The 23,434-nt window shown below is 40.6% G+C and overlaps 1 protein-coding gene across 1 annotated transcript in view; it reads right to left on the reverse strand.

The window, feature by feature from the left end:
• Nucleotides 1–23,434, reverse strand: part of CDKAL1 (CDK5 regulatory subunit associated protein 1 like 1) — a 440,756-nt gene that overhangs the window by 150,636 nt on the left and 266,686 nt on the right. The window contains exon 10 of the mRNA XM_059815360.1: nt 14,998–15,164. Coding sequence (XP_059671343.1) covers nt 14,998–15,164 — 167 coding nt within the window. The remainder of the gene's footprint in view (nt 1–14,997; nt 15,165–23,434) is intronic.

Genomic DNA, 23,434 nt, shown 5'->3' on the forward strand with positions numbered 1-23,434 from the left:
TCAGGTACCCACCTTTTAAAAGCACCGATTTTTAGAGCAAGAAGAAAAAACGCTCGCTCAACACGCAACTTTCATCTGACAAACATATGCGTACAAAACCTGAGATCTCTCAAATCACTTCTGGTTGGACTTGATGATCTTACAGGTCTGTTCCAACCTTAGTGATTCTGTGAAAGCAGTTTTGAAAGTCTCTAAGATCCTATTACATAAGGGATGCGGTTACACCTCTAAGAGAAGCGGTTACATTATTCAGTGGAATATCTACTCTATCTCAGGTCTGTAAACCACACGTTACAGTAATAACTACACTGATAAAGAGGGCATCCAATTTGATGCACAGAAAGGCTGTGTGCAGTGAAGCTGGCTCTCAGCGGAAGCCGGAGGTAGCTGGCTTCAGGAATGAAAGAGTAAAGAAAAGGCCACCATGCACCCATACAAATTTTATGTGTCCGTTTCAGATGGAACCATTTGCCCATGCCCTTAATAATTTCAGGTGTTCCGCTAGAATATATTTTCAGAATGAAACAGCATAGAGCAAGTTCTGTAAAATAAAGTAACAAAATGAGGAAAACTTTCCTACTTTTTTAAGCTTTAGAAAATACTGTAAACATAGTTTATACGAAGCATCCTAATAGTCATCTGTGATTTTTTTTTTTGCTTCTCAGTAATAAATTATGTTTCTAAAATACAACAAATGGCAAAAGGGCTGGAACCTAGGCTATGTACCACAAGCCTATTATTCTGCTTATCTCTTAGTTCAAAGCGCTTCGTTCAGTCTTCAAAAACAGATTTATGATACCAGAAACCAATAAAAGTCAAGTTTTTGTAACACGTTTCTGAATCTGTCAAGTTCTTAAAAATAACTCACCCTACAACATAGAAAAAAAATTAATTCTTTCTCACTCCACTCAAATTTGGCATCTTCTGAATAACAGTCTCTTCAATACGGGATCCCTTTGTGAATTCCTTTTGAAGGTAATCAACTATTTATTAGAATTTCTAGCTACAAAAGTGTTATTTTATTCCAGCTTTTGTAAGGCTGAGAATCATTTGATAGCAAAACCCCAGATTTCTATCCCAGACATACAGGGAATATTACGTTTAAAAATTTAAGATTTTCTTCTTTCCCCTTTGCATTCATAGTAAACAACAAGTACGCTTTCTAAGGGTTGCTTTTTAACCTTAAAATAGGGATTCATTCCTTCCATGATAGTAGCTACTTTTAAATTGTGTACAAAACTAGCCACACATTGCAGGCCAGCAGGAACTAATAAAAAAAAAGCGTAACTACCTTGTATTTACCTGTGTTAAAGACACCGTACATAGTAAAGAATAAGGAACTACCTTGTTTTACCACAAAGTTTTGGTTTTTAAAGTCACAAGTGAGGAAATTCTCTAGTTACGCGAAAATGTTGGTTTCATTTGTCTTCCTCTCTTCTTTGCCTTAAAAAATGAAAATCTTGCTGCGAAGTATGAAAAGTGAAAACCCATTCCTAAAAATCTAAAAAGTGTTTTCCTATCTAGAGGATCTCAGAAGACCATCCAACCAACCCCAAACCCACTAGCAGTTGCTTCTCTTACAGTAACGTGCGGAATCCCGCTGATCTCCCATTTGATCTCCTTCAGCGGATGTGGCCAAGAGGGAGCTTTCAACCACACTTTCTGTCGGAGGAGCTAAGCCGACGGCGTTCAGCAGCCATAGTCAAACAAGACGCTAGTCAGAACCGCTGCTTCTAGTTATCCCCCATTTAAAAAAAAAGAAATCATACGGCTTCTGCAATCACCGCTGTCAGTATCTTTCAGGATTAAGAACACAACTGGTGTCATTGAAAGTCATTTCCCTTAGTTCTCTACTAATAGGACACAAAATGTCTGGCATTAATTAACTGAACTTTTCAACTGTCACTACAGGTCCCTGTATGCAGCAAGAGCCACGAATGCCAACTCAAAAACTGTATTGACTATTCCACCGCATCATTTTGTGGTAGAAAGATGCACAGCAGTCCTTCAATATCCAAGAACTTGCATCCTTTAGAAAGTAAATTGCTTGTCATACGTATCGGAAATGCACGTACAACACAGCCGGTATGTAGCTGGAAACCCTAACACAGCCTAGCTGCGGTGGTCACAGCTTTCAGCTACGGCCTGGACACTCAAAGCTCCTTCTAGAGAAGAGGAGGTTGCAAACAAATCTTTCTGCTGTGAAGTCCTTTCTTTGCTTACTTTCTATACCCAAAGCTACACGAAATACGCTCCATGTGCTTTGAGCATTGAAGTCCTATTGAGTATATTCGCCTCTTCTCAGCCATACGTCTGAACCAACGGCCCCACTGGTAAACTGATTTCCCACCAAGTACTTCAGGATCATAACCGTTAACTTGGTGAATTTAGCAGAACACAAATTATTAACACAAACCAAACACAAGACAGAAATACCTGATGACCCCCTGTTCCTTTGCCATTCACTTTTAAGTACCACTGGTGTTCTTAAATTTACCTTCTATAACCAGAAACTCAGAGTGAGCAGTTCAGAAGGAAACAGAATAATGAACTAAAAAGTTTTGCGTGACTATATCAGAAATCTGGATAAATCAATCTTCCAAACTTTGTAACTGTTCAGATATAAACCCCACATTCTAACCCACAGCTTTAAGGTTAAGATTGTTCCAGCCTCACCTCTTACCCTCCCTACACCTAAAACTACACTGAAGCACTTTACCACACAGGTTTGATTAAATCACAGCTATGCACTGAACAGTCACACTTAGTCAATGCTGACAGATTTTCCCACAATGCAGATTGCACACCGAATATGAGATTTCATCACTTAATAAAACTATTAGTTAATATCCCAGAGAGAACTTGAAGAACATCACGGGCTAATGCATAATTGTACTTTACAGTGTCTCCACATTCTAAGCTTAACATCTGTTTCCTGTTGGTTTTTATAAATATGTATGTATTTTTATTTTATTTTTTTTAACACAAAGTGCTGGCATTACTAGATATAATTACATATTTCAGTTAGAACGAAAAATGCAATATAGAATTTTATTTCCATCTGGAAACAATAAAGGAACAACTTTTTGAAATTATACGACTGTGAAAGAAAATTTCTGTCTTTAATCATGACTGAAACAGCTGATCGCCTTTTCCCCCTGTCCCCTGGAATCTAGTAATACGCCTATGAACGAAGGGAAGCACCACATGAAAATGATGTTTCATGTAGGAACGAAAAGGTCAAAGAGGAGTACAATTTGTTTCAAGCTGACTTTACCAAAAATAAAAAGTTGTCGGCATTTGGAATCTGACAATGTATGTGAAATATCCTTTAGGATACTGATCACATAGGCAATAAATTTTTCCAGTTCTTTGCAGCTGGAGTACATCAGAACACAAGGCATACTGCCAGAAGGATTTTTATCTAGTCAGTATCTTTTATCCTAGCAATTACAATACACAAATTCAACCACCTAACCAGAAAATCAATCCTTCTGTTTGTAAGGACACCACGCGCAACCATAGAGAATCACAGAGACAATAAACATCAACATGTGTGCATCTTTATGTCAGTACCAGCAAGCTGTTCCGACAGTGACTCCTTCCCCTAACCTAAAGCAAGCAAAAATCCCGTTTTTGAATTCTGCCTCATGTTTGAGTCACAATGAGCTGAACAACTTGCTTTCTAGCAAAAGGATTTTGTCCTCTGCCAGCAGTGAAGCCCAAAGAAACCCTCATCCATATGGAAGCATGACAAAATGGCCCTCCCTCAAAACTTCTTCCCCTCTCGGCAGATGTTAGGTTGGGATATGTCACGAGGGCTGTCCGTCTTCCAGAAGCCCAGTGGTGCCACCACCAGCACGATCTGGATAAAAATCAAGTGGCTGCGGTCCGTTTTATAAATTCGTCTGCTGCAGTGCAGGTCAGGAACAGACGTGATCTAGTGATGCAGGCACGGCAACGATGACACAGTACAATCGAGTCTGGAAAGCCCGTAACAGTTTTGTTAAAACTAACAAACAGGGAACTTTACTCCCGCTTCCCGCTCTGCGTGAGTAATAGGGCTGTAAATCTAAGAACGTGTAGGATGTACAATCGCAAACCTCCCCAAGGATGCTGGTTGGAAGGCAGTGCCTCCCCCTCATCTGTATATGAAGCGGGGGAGATGCAGTGAAGCCGTATGTTGGGCAACCCCTACCCCACGTAATATGACATGACTCTGCCCAGGTCTTTATCCTATCATTAGGATAAAGGGAGGTCACACCGGAGCAGTTAGAAGCCCACACAATACTGACCAATGTAACCTGAACCTTAAAATCACATCTTAGGGTGGCCAGACAGAGGGCCAAAATCTGTTTTGTCATATGGCAAAAATGCCTTCTCCATTACCAAATGAAAACCTGGTATTAGCTCAGGCCACCCTTGGAAGCGGATATAAACCAGACTGCAGGCCGTGCTTTGCTGATCGGAAAACTAGCCGGGAGAGCCACATGCTCGGCCCTAGCTGTTCCCAGCTGCTCTCCTAGGTGGGGGATCTCGCTGCCGCTGCCAACCTCACGCAACAGACAACCCTACCTAGCCAAGCAATTTCTTCTCCCACGTGGCTACGAGGCTATTAAGCCTAATCTCTTAAAAACCAAACGAAACCATACCAAAACCAGCTACGTGCCTTCAAAAACTTGCCACATCTTCTTTTCTTAAAAATGAGGACAGGCTAACACGAGGTCTTGCAAAAAAAGTGGCACTCCGATAACACCACAATACACCACCTTATTTCACAGTTCAAAGCTTCAGTTGAGGTTTGCTGCATCTCTTCCCATGAGTCAGCGCACAAACAAGGAAACACGCAGCACCAAAAGCTAGCTACCTGATTTTTACTTTTAAACACAGAAGTAGCAAGAACTCTCCTACCCAGTTAACAAGTACGAATGTTTCTCTCCAAGACAGCACTCTTAACCTGGATATATATGGTACACCCAAGAAGAGAAAGAGCCTCTTTGCAGAGTACCATTTTTTGCGTTTATCTGATAAAAACAGTCATTCCCAGTGCAGATACCTGGGTTGCCGTAACACTTTACGATAAGAAAACTGTATCCCTATCGCAACCTGCTTCCAATATTGAAGTGGGATCGCCCTTACGTGGGGTAAAATGCTCAGTCTGTACGGAGCCGTGAGCCCAAGCACAACATCCGAGTCTCTGCAAGCGTGTCACCGAAGCACAGCTGAATCAGTGCCACGTTCAGCATCAATAGTACCACGCCAACTTCCTCACGGTATTGCGCACCTTCAGCTCCCACACGGACTGATGGAAGTTGTGTGGTTGGAAACACGCGGGAAATGGTTCAGTGCTTTCAAAGATGAAGACTGTTGCTGCTGCAGCCATCGTTACTATCCTAAAGAGACTTTGTGGAGCTTCAGAGTGCTGTTCGTCCAGTTTCAATACACAGATTCACTTTAAGGTAAAATGTGCATTTAATTAATGGCTAGAGTGATGGCTTAATGACTTAATGCCAACCAACAAAATAGCTAATGCTAATTCCTTGCAAAATGATTAATTCTGATGTGCAAGAAAATACACACTTTTTCATTTTCTCCATGGTGCTCTCTAATTTCTCATCATTAAGCACTCCTCAAATGCAACACTTTTTTTCCAGAAGTAAACTAACACTCCTCTTTACAGTACGTATTAGAAACACACATTGGGAAGTTCCCTAAAAAGGTGATTTATTGCAACAGCACACTGCTACTTTAAATAACTCTCTGCCTCAATCATACTTTACGCTAATAAAACCTTGAAAATGAATTAAAGCATAGAGAGGCACACACTTACAACAGGCAAGTAGGACTGTCCCACTACCTTTTTATCTTCAGAAACCTGGATGAGTGAAAAGGATTGCTAGCTTCATCCATACTATGCATTTGTTCACCACCTCAAAAATGAGAATCCCGTGTGATAGAAAAGAACTGATGGTTTCTGCTCAGAAGGAAGTCAGAGAATGAATGGCACACCCCACCGGAGTTCAGCTGCACCGAGACGGAGCAGTGCCAGGAAGCCTCCCTGTTGCTTCCCTCTATTTCAAACAAGCAAGTGCAATACCTAAAATAGCATCTGCTTTAGCAGGTTACAGTGGAAGGAAAATAGTGGAAGGTTTTAATCGAAACCTAAACCTTCAGGCAAACGCTATGACTTACTTTCTTTTGTAGATATCCAATTCGCTCAGCTAGATTTCAGAGCAAAACAGAATAAAAATATTCAAAACCATAATGACAAGATTGATATCATAGAATTGACATTCTTCAGCAACTCTTGCACATTTAACATAACTAAACTAACTGAATTCAAAGACTGAGTAGAAGAGATCTTATGTCTTTTCCTCAATTCACAATGGTACAGAAACGCAAAGCCAATATTATTCTTCAGTTTTATTAAAGTTTCTAGAACCCATTATATTTCCTTTTTCTCATTTTTAAAGAATAATAATCTCAAAAAAAAATTAAACTTTTTTTAAACAAATGCCAAAGCTTAATGAAGCAAGCAGTCTTACTGCAGATTATGTAGATGACGGTGCAAAGCACAGTGAATGTGACAGCTCATCTATCAAAGAAAACAAAAGGGTTTATGCATCTAAACTAAAGAGAAGCTTTCGGAACAGCATGGGGAGTAGCTGGTAGAACTTTACTTATTATAATATAAATAACTAGGAAAGTGAGATCTTACTTGTTTTTCAATCAAGGCAGAAATATTAAAAGAAGATGGCACAGTTTGTTACGCAAGCTACGTATTTGACAATAGCTTCTACGCCAATGCCTTGAAGCACATGGCTAAAATTCCCACTTTATTTAGCAAAAATGCAGTTTCCCATATATGTACTACCCATTCTTTGAGCACACCACTCTATTAACGGTGATTTTTATTTTCTGCTAGTAATCCACCAACAAAGCAAGCCACAGCTCCAAAGGTCTGCCGGGACGATAAGTAACTGACAGACAACCTGGCACTCAACACAGGATTGAGCGTGCATTTAAATACTCTTCATTCTTGTGATACCAAACAAGCAAGAGAAACGTTCATACGAGCAAATCATAATCAAGCAGAGCTTTAACTGGTCAAGCAACGCGCTGCTTAATGTAAACCCTTTTTTGCAACACCGATTTTTATGCACAGATTATTAAATACAGCAGAGCACTAGGTGCATGCATAAAATATTCTGTCTTGATGGAGAACTGAATCTTGCATAAATAAAAGCAGTCCTTCCTCTGTGTTTCTCGAAGCATTTTTTCTACTACTGTTACAAAGAACAGGAGCTTCATTCCTGGCACCACAAATACTCCGTTCTACATTATCTGGAAGCAAACCTTTACTGTTCATCAAATTCCCAATACAGTAACATTGTTAAGGTTTTTGAGAATGCCCAAGATTCACAAATACAACATAAAACTTTCAAGAAGAGTAAGATGGGTTCTTATTTTGACATTTATTAAGCCAAATCATATTCCACCAGCTGGAAGCAAACATGTCACCAAGTATATATGGACAATAGGACCTGCTGAGTCTGAGATCTTAAAACTCTAGATTAGAGAAAGTGGTGTGACAAAATGTATCTCAAAGCACAGCAGAGATTCATCCCTTTCCTAACCCCGTAATACCCAAATATACATTCACTTTGGTGTGAGTTCACCACTGAAGAAGTTCCCATGACACTATGTCTTAAGGAGTACTTTCAAGGAAATGTGCTGTATTTGGAAACCCCAAAGACAGAGAACACTTTAAGAGGAGGAACAGGAGAGACAGAGGATTTTAGTATTAAAAAAAAAAAAATTAAAAAGCTGGAATACAAAGAGTAAGCAAAGATGCACACACAGCCTCCATAGGACAAATAAGCATTTAACACAACACCAAAGGAAACAGTAAGCATCCCTTTCCCACCCACCCCTTTTTTTTTTTTTCCACTTTCAGAAGCCCAGATGTAACCGCCCTTCTCCTCCTCCCCTTCGTATCTGAGATTTCTTTCAATTTTACTGCTAGCAAGACAAACACAGTTTGCATAGAGACAACTATGTAATTACAGCAAGGGAAAGTTGCATGGTCCACCGACTACAAAACACTACAAAACGCACAGCAATAAGAGGTCAGGGGCTTAGCTATTCATTTATTTAAATGTATGCCACAGTTTTCATTTTTTCTGGTCAAATCAACAGATTTTAATTGGCGCTTTCAAATGTAGCAGTCTACGAAAATGACAAAAATAATACTAGAAACAAAGCAAATACATGCCTTAAAGGCCTTTTAATTCCTGAAATCATGCTGCCCTTTTATTTGCCGTTGAAGAATGTGTGCATATTATTCCCTTTTTAAACGCATTTCAAATCAGCTTACACCCTAGCTTATTCAAAACTTGAGCTTATGCGCAACGCTCAAAAACGTTTGGTGCACTCAGAGGAGAAAAGAACCCTACGGAAAAAAGAAAAGTGAATTAGTAATTTTACTGTAATACGTATCTACGTGCTGTGTCAGGGCACGTTTGAGGAAGCTATCTGTAGGGTATCAGCATCGATGAGGTTAAGGAACATGAACACAGAGCTGACACAAAAAAATCAAAGCAAAAGAGCAAAGAACTACTACTGCGCCTCGTGGTACGCTTGGCACACCTTACGCATTTAAAGACACTGCCGCCATGCAGACTCCATCTCAATGGTTGGCCTATCATTCAAATGTCCTGAATTAATAACGGAGATAAAGCCCACAGATGGCATATGGTATGGTTTGAGACAGACTCATTTTGACAGGTGACAAAGACGACTACTCATCTAGTCATGTGAAATTAAGCACTTACAGGAATGGCAGGTGTGAACTGCCTCCTTTATACAGATTTGGAAGCGTCCCATCACTCACGGAAAGTGCCCCACTAAAACCCCAGACAACTCTGGAAGTACAGCTTGTGTTCAATCTGCAAGGGAGGTAAGCTACGGCTGAGATGCGAGCCCCTGCCCTTTCAGTCTGGATGATCTGCATCCCCTTCCGATCTGGACAGAGCCCCAGATACTGAACAAGAAAATGAAGTTAAAAGCTAAGGAAAAGTGAAATACATTCAAGGCAAAAATTAGTCTCTAACACTATGCCGCTAACATTAATTCATTTCAACCTACTATACAGCTGGCCTCATTTTTGACTTTGTGGACTAACTCCCATTCACCATTTATCTACTATTACTATTTTAATGGATTTTTCCCTCCCTATCAGTCCCTGCAAGTGAATGTAAAACACTGTCTCACTAGAGCACTAGCTAATAACTCCGTAATATGATTGCAGAATAAATGCCTGGAGGTTACTTCTGAAGTATACCTTATGTCACTTTTGGTACATGTTGTTACTTTAGGAGGATAACATCTTTGCCATCTGGCGGTCTGTGTAATTCGAACAGGAGCTCTGTGCAAATACAGATGGGTAAGAGTACACAAGGTAACCGTACACAGGTGCATTCACTCCAGGTTTTGCTAGGACTATAAAATGAATCCTAATATTAACCTTTTCCTTCACCTTTAACATTTGATAAAATAAAAAGAATTCTGAGCTAAAACATTTTTCCCTGACCAAAGTTCATGGCTATTTACTAAAATTTTCTGCCATGTAGATAAAATCCCAAGCTTTCCTCAATGCCATGTGGCATTGATCTATTAAGAGAGGACAGACACTGGACAAGGGCACGTATCTCAAAATCTCGGTCTGAGACCAAACTTCAAATAAGCAAGCTATATGCTGCATGATGTATACATTCAAACAGACCGCTAAGACTGTGAGAAAGCACTTTGGAAAACGCAGTACTATCTCCACTGGTTGGCCAGATTGTCTCTGAGAGGAAAACTGAGGATGCCTTCTGCAGCTAAACTGCAAACTCCAACTTCTTTCTCTGTCTTAGTACCACGATCAAGAGAAACGATGTCGGGATCTCAGGTCCTTCGGTTTTTTTAAACACAAACAACCCTCTCTACCACACCAACAAACCTCACGCAGGCGAAGTCATGCTAGCACTGGCTGTGTCCACATTAACGCGCTGGTTGAAAGCAGCCGTGAAATTGTGAAGTGCGATTTCCCACGCTTCCTTCTCAACCAGGGGTTTGTTCAGTCTGCAGGGTGACTTTGGGGTGGGCAAACTAAATCCACTTCCAAGGACATCAGAGCAGTGGCCATACTCCGGGTTCACAGCGAACGTGCTCCAAGCCCTCGGTGGGAACAGAGGGATTCAAACCAACGATCTGCCTTTGGAAGAGCTTTGGACCATGGGTAGGGGGAAAGTTTGGTTAAGGGGATTAGATTTATTTTTAAGTGAAGACTGCAAAATGCAGGTGATGTAGATAAAGTGGCTTCACTACCAAATTCTGCCATTTCCTGATCCGCTCTTATTGCTCCACACTACTCGCTAACATAAGCGCCGACATCATCTGCAGCTGAAGAAAACGACAGATAAAAATATTTAGTATTTTAGATTATACCCTGAATAACTGTGATAAAGGCTCTTTTTCTAATGACTTAGCTCAGTGTGCAGCATATCAAAAAGTGTTTAATATTTTGCATGACTATAAAATGCTGCATGGTTCCAAATAATTCCTTCTTTACACAGGAGCAGGCCCAACTGAATGCAGAATTTATAATTTGAAAACATATGGTTACTTCTCATCCAAAACCTGTTCATGCTACATGCATCTGTAAGTATATAAGGCACTATTACCACCATATTCACTGAATAAAAACCCCAAAGTACTACACTGTCAGGCTGTACCACACATGTATAATGAAGATTTTCATGAGATTAACAGCCTCCCCTGAAATGACAGACATCGTTAAGGACAGAACAGCATTTACCTGACTAGTATCCGAAGGCACGGGGTACGCTCGGTATTTTAAATCATGCGAAAACTTAAACTGACTCCCTAGCTACAACAAACCTGAGTGGGAACAACCGCCGACCCAGGCCCACAACTCCACCAAGCCTCCCAGCACGATAGCCTCAGGGCCAGCTAGAAGCACCCGCAGCTTTCCTTCGCCCACTCCTCTGCTCTAGTCCTGCCCCTCCTCACCCAAGGGAAGCTCTCCTCCTCCTCTTCCTCCCCTTGTGCCAGCCTCCAGCGCCAGCCCAACAGCAAAGCTCGTGGCTGGCACTTCTTAGTGGATTCCGCGAGACCGATTCCCAGATACAGAGGCAGATGAAACCCTCCCGAGATGAGTGGCATTTTCCGTTCCTCCGTTTTTATTTCCAGGGAACTTGTGAGCGTGGGCACTACATTAATGAGTCAAAAGCCTCGCGGGGCCAAAGCCCAGCCACAGACCTGGGCGCGCAGTACAAAGGCAACGTTGCCGACAGCTTGAACAGATCTCTGGCCATAATCCCATCCGCTCTACACTTTCTAAGCAGACAATATCTCAAGACTATGTTTATGAATTTTTTTTTTTTTTTGAGGAAAAAAATAAGAACCTGTAATCACTTTTTGGCTCTTGCAAATAAATTTCAGTTTATAAGCAGTTTACCAAGCAGCTTATCAAAAAGTGGGCTAAGTATCTTTTAATGAAGGAGAAAGCTTTTCTATATACAGAAAATACATGTAGTACGAAAAAGCCGTTATTATTTTAGTCGGTGGATACAATCTATTTTGCTGAGAACCACCGAATGAGTATATAACTGAAGTACCTCATGTCTAGCTACATCCTCAAGACCCACCTGAGCACACAAACAACGTAAACTGGGCACATGTCAAAGGACTGAGGTGTGGGGCCAGGGGAGCAAAACCGATACTCAAGATAACTCCCCGGTGCGGATGACTCCACACGCTGCTAGAACAGAACGTGCAACGTAGGCTTCAACTGTATACAAAGTGACACATTTTTAAATTTTTAGTCCTTTATTCGGTCATATTATCTATAGGTGCCATTTTTTCCTCATTCATTGAGGACATTGGCATTGTCCTTGCGGTCTGAAGAATTCTTTGCTTCTACTGCAGCTGCGCCATCTACAACTCACGGTATTAATCTGCACATCGCTGTCCTTTTTTTTTTTTTCAACCTCCTCCCATTCTGACAATTGAAAGGTACAGAAACTCCAGAAAAGAGCAAAAGAAACCTGCAAATTCCAAGCACACAATCAAGCCAGTGATCTGATGCTTTGGATGATCAGAGATTAAAATACATGGCTATTTGAAGGAAAACAGGTATTTGTGAAATGTTTTAAAAACTCATATTTAAGTACAAAACCAGTTCTAATGATAGAGAAGTTCGTGCAATACTACAAATCAGCACTTAAAAAATGTGCATAATGGAAAACTGGTATTTTTAAAACATTTAACTTACAACCAAGTGCTCCTGGAGAAAACAAATGTATTTATATAAACTCTGTTATTAGCTTTGGAGGTTACAAGAATAAGACAGACATAAAACTGGCCAAGCCTTCAACTGCAGGTAAGCTCCAATAAATATGGCAAAAACCGTAAATGAATCAAAATCATTGCTTTATCGAAATCATTGCTTTTAGGCTGATTCTCTAGGGAAGCTCTGTCCAGATCTTAAAATTAATTTATGCTTTTACATGACTGCTGTTGCTCTATGCCACTTACCAGACATGTGTTCATTACTAAAGTGAAAGAAACCCTCTCCTAGCAGTTCCATAAGTAGGGTTGTGTGCGATTTTTAAAAATCAGAAATTTTCAGCAAAGATACACTATTGGAACAACTTTTTCCTTTTCATTAGATATAAAAAGTGACACACGATTAGTACATTTTCCCATGTAAAATTTTTTCACAGAAAGCCAAACATCATCCTAGTCAGCCACATGACTTGTAACAAAATCAATTAATAAAATGCAGCACCTTTTAAAACAATTAATGAAAGATGTTTGCAACCAATAACACAGCTTCATACCTTTCTTAGGAGATAACAGAACTACATCTGCATTTTATCCTCATCAACTGACATGACGGTTAGTCAACTTCTCATTTCATTTATTTTGTTTTTTAAACAAATCACAGTTTTACCCTTCCCTCAACCAGAAAGTTAAGAGCACATTCCCCCTAAAAAGTTTATTTTGTCTCGTGAAAATGTATACAGGAGACTGCCAACGTTCCCTAGTGATCTTTCAGATACAAAGTCCAGTAAGCTTGGAAGAGGGGACTAGACAAAAATGCAGAATGTAAAAAGTTGGAGAAATCATCGGAATTATTGCACCAAATTACAAGCTCAGAAATTCTTGGTCATACACGAAACACGGAAATGCGATTAAATAATCTTTAAAAAGCACCATATAAACTGGAAAAGGTAGGAGGCACTGAAAAGGACAAGCTACAGCAGATGTTGGTAGCGTACGAAAAGGCTGGTGCACACGTGACACACGCTCTGCACGGCAACGTTCAAGATACGCATTTTCAACAGGCTCTCATGAATTCCTCTCGCTCTGCCATCAAACTTAAAGATCCATTTTCAAAGAGATTAGAGTATTTTCCTGAATATGAGTCAGGTCAAAGAGAGCCCTACCTACGGCACTTTCTAGAAAATCTAGAAACAGGAAGATTGGAGAGCACAAACCAAACCACCTCGCTCAGATTATAACGAGTTAAGATTACTACAGTGCCCCTTAGCTGTGGGCAGAGCAGTTTCTTATTTCCAGCAACTGACTGTTGGGTGGGTTTTTTTTTTTTTGTAAAAAAAAAAGCTTCCGAGAATACTCCTAAGATGAGCAGCAGTGATGAAAGCGGCAGTCAATGCCAAAACCCTTTTAATAACGTGAGTTAAAAATGAAAGCAAAGACCCTAACTGTGAAAACTGCTAAAAACTTGATTTGCTTTTGTGCAAGATGCTGAAAAAACGTTAAAATAAAAGAAGAGGAAAAACTTGTGACAGATATGAGAGCTCGAGACAGAATGCAAAGCTCTACAAAACACAACCAATCCACTTCCTAAAGATTTCTATTCAGTGAGTTGTTAAGACTCTGTCTTAGTGAAGCGTATGTTAAACCAAAGAATAAAACAACAGCCTGAGAAATTTCTTGCAATTTTCTGCAGCTTGTACTTGGTGAAGTGAGAAACTGCTTATTCCTATCAACATGAGATTCCTCAGCCCATGGGCTTCACCAGGGAAAGGTGCAGTTATGGCACTCTGGTGAGAAAATACTGTCCTTGACATCTTAAGAAAACATAAGCCCAACTATCAATTCTATAGTATCTTTGGGAAAGCGGCATGGGCACCAGCTGTTTATCTGGATATTGCTGATGCACATGGTTACAAAATACACTATATCCTTCCCTGCTTTTTCCTCCTCTTTAAAGTTAGGTTCTTGTTATAAACAGTTCCTATGAATTCCAGTAAATTCATTTGCTGACAGAATCCAACCAAACCAACCCATCTTTGAGACACAACTCTCACTTCCTGTTCTGCATACATACGATATTCTTTCAAATTCACACTGTCGTACCCTTTGTTGCTTCTAATCTCATTGAACTACTTTCTTACTTTTTTTTTTTTAACACCGATATACACTTAGAATTTCCATTTCTTATCATGGAAGTCTACACACTCTCAGAATAGCATTTGACATAGGAAAATGAATACGTTGTTGAGTGAGACCAGCATATAGTGTTTCTGGAAATATTTGTCTGAGGTGTAGCAGGAAGACAAATTCAATCCCATAGTCCATGGCCAGCTAATGACATTTCCTTTAATTCTTGAAAACACTAGACATACACACAAATGCAACATCGCTATAATAAAGCTCCACGGGTCAGAGACCTCAGTAATACGATCATTCCAAAATGATTTGAGTATCTTATTATCTCGATAACTTGCTGTGTCAGGCAAATGGCTTAACGCTGTTAGTCTAATTCTATAAATTTACTTGAAGTCCGTAATTTTTTTTAAGCTACCGCTTAAAATGAAACGCACTATACGCAAGGTTCCACGCTGACTCACTCAATGAACGTCTATGCCAGCATATAAATGATTCTCTTTTCTTCCTTACCTCCAGATGCTCTAAAATATAGGGAGGGTTTGTCATGCCAAGCCTCAGCATAGCTCCCTCCGGAATAGCTTCAACCAGCTTCCACAGAAGCGTAGGGAGGTCTGTGCCAATGTCTCTGCCATAAGCGCCTGTGTCTTCACTGGTCAGCCATATCTCACAAACACCCTCTGTGAATAAAAGAAAGAGATAATTAACAAATCTGGTTGAGAGCTGTTTATTTTATCATACAGCTGCTCACTCTTTTTAATGCAGTATTTCACAAGGCTATTATGCAGACAGACTGGGTATTCAACTGCAAGGGGGAGGGAAGGAGGAGGAAGGCTTATCCCATGGGTAGCAGTGGGTTATTAAGTTCATTTTATGAGCACAAGAGTGCTACAACAATGCTGTAAATTATCATTGCTGTGGAGTGATTAACGTTCACAGCCAATGACTAATTCTGTACTGCCTCTACAGCAAGTCAGTCAAGTCTAGTACTCTGCTCTATTTTTTGAGCCTAATTCATCAAACACCACAAGCGACGTTACCCAAGCAAAGAGTTTGCCTTAATGGTTGTTACTAGTAGTTATTAACTGGTAAGCTTCCAATAAGCAAAAACAGGTCTAAAGCACAGTGGAATAACTATTAAAAACTTGTATTCTTTAAATGATACAATCAGCAATGCAATATTAAGGTTGTATTGAAAAGGTTAGTGACCACTGCATGACTGAGCGACAGTGTTGGAAAACCCGTTTCCTGGCAGCTAATACTTTATTTTCCATCAATCAGGGCCTTAGGAAGTAGTATATTTGATTTGCATCGTAAAGAGTAGTGATCTTGGACACTGACATTTGGTAATAATATCCTCCGGCTCAAAGACGGGAAAGATTGCACCACCCTTCAACAACAGTTGAAAGCAATGAGGTTTCACGCAGCCACTTCTATCGGCCTGCCCACCCTCCACTCTTTCTGCAATGCCATCCCTCGCCCCCTTCCTCACCACCCAAAGCAAGAAATAAGCCATCGAAAACAGGGTGGCTGGGAGGAAGACTCCTGGGATTCCCAGTGAGATAAGATACCACTAACTCCGTGAAGAGCTGAATTTCCAATACTGATGATGAACCAGTAAATAAAACATCCGAACACTAGAAGGTGCATAACTCATCAAAGCTCTCTTTGGACCAGCAGAGATTGAATCACAAAATGTAAATTCTTCTATTACAAATATATATACTTAAGATGAGGAAAACAAACATGCACGCAGACTTTAATCACACAAAAAGTAACAAAAATAGAAAACTAGAAATTTTACAGAAATGTAAACTCAAGACTGCCACTCAAACTCATGCTGTAACAATAAAGGCAGACAACAGGCTATGCTGAGCACCAAAGTTAATTCTGTTTGTTCAGAAAGGTTTCCAAGGTCATTTATTATTTAGAACTAAGAATACTTAAAAATTAAAGGTAAACCAAGAAACTCATCACTTCTTAAGTTTCGCTTCAAGAATAACTTAGCGAGAGAGATGTACAATTCTGTTCTTTTAAGAAGCTTGGTTGAAAGTATTCCCGAAGTACTGCTCTTCGGTTAAGCAGCCTGCGTCACGACTTCGTAGTCACACGCAAACCAAGCCCCCCGTGCCCGATGAGGTATGCAGAATTAGCTAGCGGTGTACAATCACACCTTGGATTCCACCGCGGTTGCTCGTGTTTTCTGAATTCATCTCACCACAGGCAGTAGTACCACACTATGAAACATATTCTAAGGTTTGCCGCCTGCCCTACATCTTCCTGAAATACGGAAAAAGGAAGTGAATTACGTATGTTACATTTTAAAAACAAGAGAAACATAAAGGATCTAAATGATGGCTGGTGTCCTGTTGGGTTTTTTGTATCAGTCTCCAAGAGCCATTAGAACACTGCAAGCCAGAGTAATTTACTTGCTGAGTTTCTACTGAAACAGAGTAATTCTCATTTTTAAGCTTTCAATCTAAATAGTTGCATGGGGTTGGTTTGGTTTTTGGGTGGGTTTTTTTGGTGGTGTTTTTTTTTTTTCATGAAAACGGTTAATGGAATACTGCCTCACAGTTACCAGATGAACATTGAGGAAAAAAAATAAATCACTGACTAGGAATGGAAATAACATTCCTGTGGAAAACACCAGTGAGCTTTTAAAGCTGCATAGGTGGGGACCATTAGCTCCCGGTGGGCTGAAACTTCAAATTGAATCACATGAAAAGGATGAAGCTGTAATAGTAAATCAGCAACAACAGGAATAACTGTCTCATCTGCTCTCCGATCAGGGTGTTGAACAACAAGCAAGAGGAATAATTCATGCTGAGAGAGCCAAGGATGTAGTCTTAATATGGGGGGGGACAGGGAGGGACACCTGTATTTTAGCAGAAAGTTCATGTCCCAGTTTCAGGCAGACAAAATGCATCTTCAAATACTGAAAGCTGCTGTGAGTGCTAACTATTCACAAGCACAGTAAATCAACTTTGTACACAACTGCGTGTGATAGAGGTTTGATGTCAACTGTTGTCAGGCTGTTTATTCTTGCCCTTTGCATCCTGAGTTTCGGAGTCTAAACTTACACTGGGTAAGAGGAGAAAGCACCAGACCTCCCAAACGGTATTAATAAAGTGAAGCAACGCTTCCTATTTTCACTCAAGCCCCTTGCCCTCCAAACTCCAGCCCTGTGTAGGAACCTACGTGAATCCACTGTTTAATCATGTACAGGGGTTTTTTCCTTTCTTTTGCAGTGAACCTCACTAGATCATTCACCATTCTGTTACTGGGTAATTTTGGTGCTAATAAAAGCAAGCTGATTTTGTAAACGAGAAAATTGATCCAAACTGCAGTCTGGATGTGTAAACTCAGAGCATTTGTTACAGTATTAAGGCCAATTATCGTTATATTCAAGTAATTACAAGTCTGCCTTTGGTCACAGCTCGTAGTTTATTTCTCACTCTGCCATCACTACCCAGCACAAAAGAGTAACCTCAACAGCTGGCTTCTGATCTCGGCTCTGCTGTAATTGGAGATGACTGAGAATGAAAAATGTTGGAAAAAGAAAAAGGTCCAAGTAAACGAAGGAGCCCACTCCTTCTCCAACGTCTCAATATAAAGAATACTCATTGCAGATCAGCTGACACGGGTTTTAACTTCATTTTTGTGGGGTAGTCCAAACAATCTTTGTCGTAAAGACGACAAGAAATCCTAGAGTTGTCACTTTTACGAGGTATATGCATTTCTGTTTTAGAGACCACTTGAAATGATTCATTTCTTTAATAAAAATATTTCTAGCATTTTTTATTTCGCTTTGTTTTCATGCCACTATTGTAAACACTGTTTTCAGCGGTAGCACCCATCTTTTAAATTGAAGGGAAATCTACTCCATCTGAAAAATTAATTTACTTCAATCTACAAAAACATCTGAAGATGTCAAAATATCAGACACTAATCCCACTGAAATTCTATTTGTTAACCTGCTGTACTTTGTACAAATTAAATTCAATCACAAAATCCCCTCATTTTTTTCCTCTCCTTCCCTTCTTCTCGTTCTTCTCTTTCCTGGAAGATTTTCTAACGTGAACAGGAGTGGCTTCTCCAGCAGCACAATTCTCCGCAGGCTGCCTCGGTGGGAGACCCCCAACGCTGACCTTCTCCATAGCCCACATACGCTTATCAATAACTGCCTGACCTCCTCGCTATTCCTTCTCCAGCGGTGAATTCTTACAGCAGCCTGCAGTGCTGTACAGACCACAGCAATACCTCTCCCACTGCACCACAGAAACCTGAAAGACCATCTGCCAAGGGGAGGTCTGACTTCAATGTTTGTCAAAAATTGCCTGCAGACTTGAGGACAATCAATCTGACCCTGCCATTCCCCGTCACACCCGTAGAATTAAAACAAAAAAATCGTAGCCAAAGGCAGAGAGAAAGGCTTGGAAAAATCAAATTCACTTTAAACGTGCTCATTGTTCAGAATGAGCTTACCCTACGTAAATTTATTTCCTCTTCAATTATTTGAGTTTCCCCTTAGTTATTCAGCACGGATTTTACAGGCACTATTTACATACTTGATGCAGTGCATGTGCTAGATTACTTTGCTGAATCAGTGCCTTAACTAAGAAACTGTGAAGACATCTGTGTACATACCATATCGCTGCATCAACCCGAGTATGAGGCAAGTTTAAACAGGAACTGAGATTTGGAGGAATCAAATTCCCCCTCTACTTCTGAAGTACTCTGCAAGTGTTGATTCACCACGTAAGAGCCCAGACCTCCTCTTAAACAGGCAGTTCAACCACACAGATCACCACTGAAAGATCCCATTGCAGGGACTTCCTGAAAGAGTAAATCAAACTGGGAGCAACTCACTGGTGCTAATGGAGGTTTGGAAGGATCAGTTTCCAGTTCACCAAGAAATCCCTATTTGATCTGTATATACAAAAGGCCTCTAGAGGAGAGGTACGCACAGTCCTGTACAAACGCACCCTATCCCGGACTCAAAAAGTAACTCACACCTAACAGTGAGCGTTCGAACCTGCGGGCTATCTGGCAAGCAGATGATGAAAGAAGTAGACTGAAGATAAAAGAGAGGTCTAGGTACAGAGCTGGTGAAAGAGGCCAGCTGTCAGGCTTCATCTAAAGGATCAATGTTTTCTTCTGTACTTTGGAAAGCGAGGGTCAGCTTACGATTCAGCAAAGTATCATTCAGACGAATGCAGTACTGCAGCTCTGCTGATGATATACTACATCTCTGCTCACGATATACCACAGACAAATGGGTCCCATCACAGTCTCATTTTTACTTTGAGGGACAAAGCTCTACATAAATGTCTCATAGCCTGACATTCTAGAGGATCTTTATTATGCCCAAACATATTTCCTCTTTTCAAAAGATCTATTTTTTTTTATCCTTCTGGACAGTCTTAAGGAAGTGAAAGATGATTGTCCACTCCTGTTTGCTTAATGCTTGCCATGAATAGCAGAACAAGGTCTGAATGGCATCAAGAAAGTTGGCTGACCTACTGGAATGCAACACTTGGAGAAAGTACTAGACCCCCAAAACTCCCGTTAAAAGAGAAAGCCTAGCAAAAGGATGACTGGCTTAACCAACCCTTCACAACACAGGAAGAAGCAATGGCTGGTTGAGTGGCCAGAAAAATCTGTTCAGCATTAGTGCACTTCAAAACGAGGACCAGAAAAATGTTTCTCTGAATTTTCACTGTTAGACTCCTAATCAATAGTTTTTTAAATATCTCTTTAATAGCATAAATTGCTTTGAAGTGTTGACGAGTATTACATAAAGACCTGCTACACACAGCGATTTAATTTAAAAGCCTAAACAAATTCCATTTTATGTGGTCATCAGGAAAGCCAAAAGGTAAAGACAATTCTGTACACACGGTGAAAATTTCTTTTTGGGGCATCACAGGATAGCTTAGGTTGCAAGGGCTCTCTGGAGGCCATCTAATCCAATCTCTTGCTCAAATTGGGTCCAATTAGACAAGATTGCTCAGGCCGTTGTGCTGCTGTGTTTTGAATATTTCCAAGGACAGAAATACCACAGCCACTTTGGGTAATCCGTTCTAATATTTGACCACCCTCAGGGTAAAGTATTTTTCCTTGCAACTAATTGCAATTTCCCGTGTTCCAACTTGTCCTGCTTGCTCTCATCCTATTTCGCCAAGACCCATCTGACTACAAGACAGTCCAGCTCTGTCTTCCCTATACCCTCCCATTAGACGGTTGTAGACAGCAATAAGATCTCCTCCTAGTTTTCTCTTCAAAACCTCAACAAACCCGTTTCTCTTATGCCAGGTGCTCCATCATCCTAATCATTTCAGTGGCCCTCCGCTGAATTGCTCCAGTACATCCGTAAGCCTTGTCCTGGGGTGCCCAAAATTGGACAGAGCACTCTCTCTATGAGGTCTCGTAACTGCCAAAGACAAGCAAGGCACTAGTCACTCCCCTGGGCCCGCAGCTGATACCGGTGTCTAGCACACAGCCGATAGCTGCGGAGGGGTTCCGCTGCTGACTCACCTTCATCAGCTTGCCCAGGGGAACTCCAAAGTCCGCAAAGCTGCTTTCCAGCCAGCCGGTCAGCTCTTCACATCCGTACCGCAGCACGGTGTTATTTTGTCTGGGATTCAGGATATTTTACTTGCCTTTGTTGAACTTCATGAAGTTACTGGCAGTCCATGTCTCCAGACGGCTGAGGTCCCTTGCAATATTAGCCCCACCCTCCAACCAGTCGACTATTCCCCCAATTTGGTATCATCTCCCAGATTGCTCAAAATGCACTCTACCTCGCTGTCCATGTTGTTAGTAAAGACATGAAATACTGGTCGCAGTATTCAGTCCCTGCCAAACACCATTAGTAACGGCCAGCTACACTTTATACCATAGATCAGCACCCTGTGAGCCTGGCGGCCCAGCCAATTCTCTCAGCCACTTTACCATCCACTTACCCAGTCCATATCTCCCCAGTCTAAGAATATTATGGGAGACTATGCTGAAGACCTAGCTAAATCCAAGGTAAAATAAATAAAACAAGAAAACCCCAAAACCAAATCAAAAAAATGAAAAATAAACAGAAAACCCCAAAACAAAAAAAAACCCCTCCACCCCAAACCCCGAAAACAAAAAAAAAAAATCCACCCAAACAACTCTCTCCACTCCACCCCCCAAAAAACCCCAAACCAACCCACCCCAACCCACCAAAACTCCATGGCTTTCCTCTCCTCCACAAAGGCAGACATCCTGTCAGAAACATCACTTGGGCCACTCACGTGTTTTGCCGCTGGTAAATCTATGCTAGCTGCTCCCACAAACCCTCTTGTCCTTCACGTGCCTAGAAGTGGCTTCCAGGAGGGCTTGCCCCATGGAGAGTGAGGTTCGGCTGCCCTGCAGTTCCCTAAACCCCCTCTTCTTGCCCTTCCTGAAGGGCAGGGTGATAGTTCCCTTTTCCCAGTCATCAAGAATCTCCCCTGATTGTCATGCCCCTTGAAAGACGAGAGAGACCAGCCTCATAATGACATCAGCCAGCACTCTCAGCACACTTGGATGCTGCTCATTGCAGGATTATTTCTATTACTTCTGGATGGCGGTCTGCAGTTCCAAAAACTACAGCTATGTTTTGCAAGTGCTTAGTTCGGTACAAGTCCTTAAAGCAGTTGTGGTTTCTACTACCCACAGGATGTCACCTACATTAGAGTGCTTAGGAAATGAACACACTAACTTTTATGGTCTACATATTTTTGAGATCAAACGTGTCTGGGAACTAATACGATGTGACATACAGAGCGAGTTACACTGACTCAGATCATTCCACCTACGTAGGATAATGTATTATTTTAAAAACAGAACACTCAACAATATCACTTTGGAAGATTCTGTTTGGCAGTGTTGTCTACTACACTTAGTAACAAAATTCAGGGTTATTTTTTCTTTCTCCTTGCCAAAACGCTTACTTTAAGTAAATGTTTGCACACGCAGATGATTAAGTTCTCATGTATTTATATACATGCTATACATTCTTGTATATTCACGGTATGAAATTCTCAAACTATATAAAGCCATAACAGGAACTTGATTTAAAGGATCGTTTACCACAAACTTAGTGGGTCTTACTTAGACCCAGTTAGACTGGTTAGACTTAGGTGGTTAGAGTTAGACCAGTAGGTACTTACAACAAATTCCTGATCTGCAAACTAATGGAAAAAAAGTTTGGGCTATATTTGCAAACTCCAAAACAGAAAAATTAACCGTGCCTTGGACCCCCTTATCTCTTCTGGCAATTGCTTTTTCAAAAGTATGAAACATCGCTTGAATTTTGGCTAGATTAAATTATCTTTCCAATAAAGTAAAACCTACTATCTCACTTACTTATACAATAAGTTGTAATCAGAGCTTAAATGAACTTCGATGCAAAAGAGCTCAGGGAACAGCTTATGAAGCTCAATGCAAAAGAGCTCAAGAAACAGCTTGATTCTATTTCAACGAAAATGTGTTAATATATTTTAAAAATTTTACATTTTATACTTTTTCCCCTCAGAGTGCATTCATATTTCTTGTGTTATTTTATGTACCTTACAAAGTCAAATCAGAGCTGGACCACAGTAAAAAAAATAACAAGCATTAGGACTGCTCAATAATAACTTCTCTTAATCACTTTTAAGTTACAATAACAAAACATTCTGGTTTTGCACAAAACTAAAAAACAAAAACTCCAACAAAACACAAGCACACACTTCTACTATCACCTTTCACATTATTTTTAGGGTTACTCTGGAGATTTTGCCAAAACAACCACACACTGAAATGAAGAGTTCTGGCCCAGCTACCTATTGACTCTCTAGTAACATCGAGCTAATTTAACGTAAGGATACTCCACCATTCGCTTTCTATTTAGATGTGAAGTCTGATAGAAGAATCAAATAGCCATATGACT

Source organism: Gavia stellata, chromosome 3 (genome assembly GCF_030936135.1).
Source record: "Gavia stellata isolate bGavSte3 chromosome 3, bGavSte3.hap2, whole genome shotgun sequence".
NCBI classification, from domain to species: domain Eukaryota; kingdom Metazoa; phylum Chordata; class Aves; order Gaviiformes; family Gaviidae; genus Gavia; species Gavia stellata.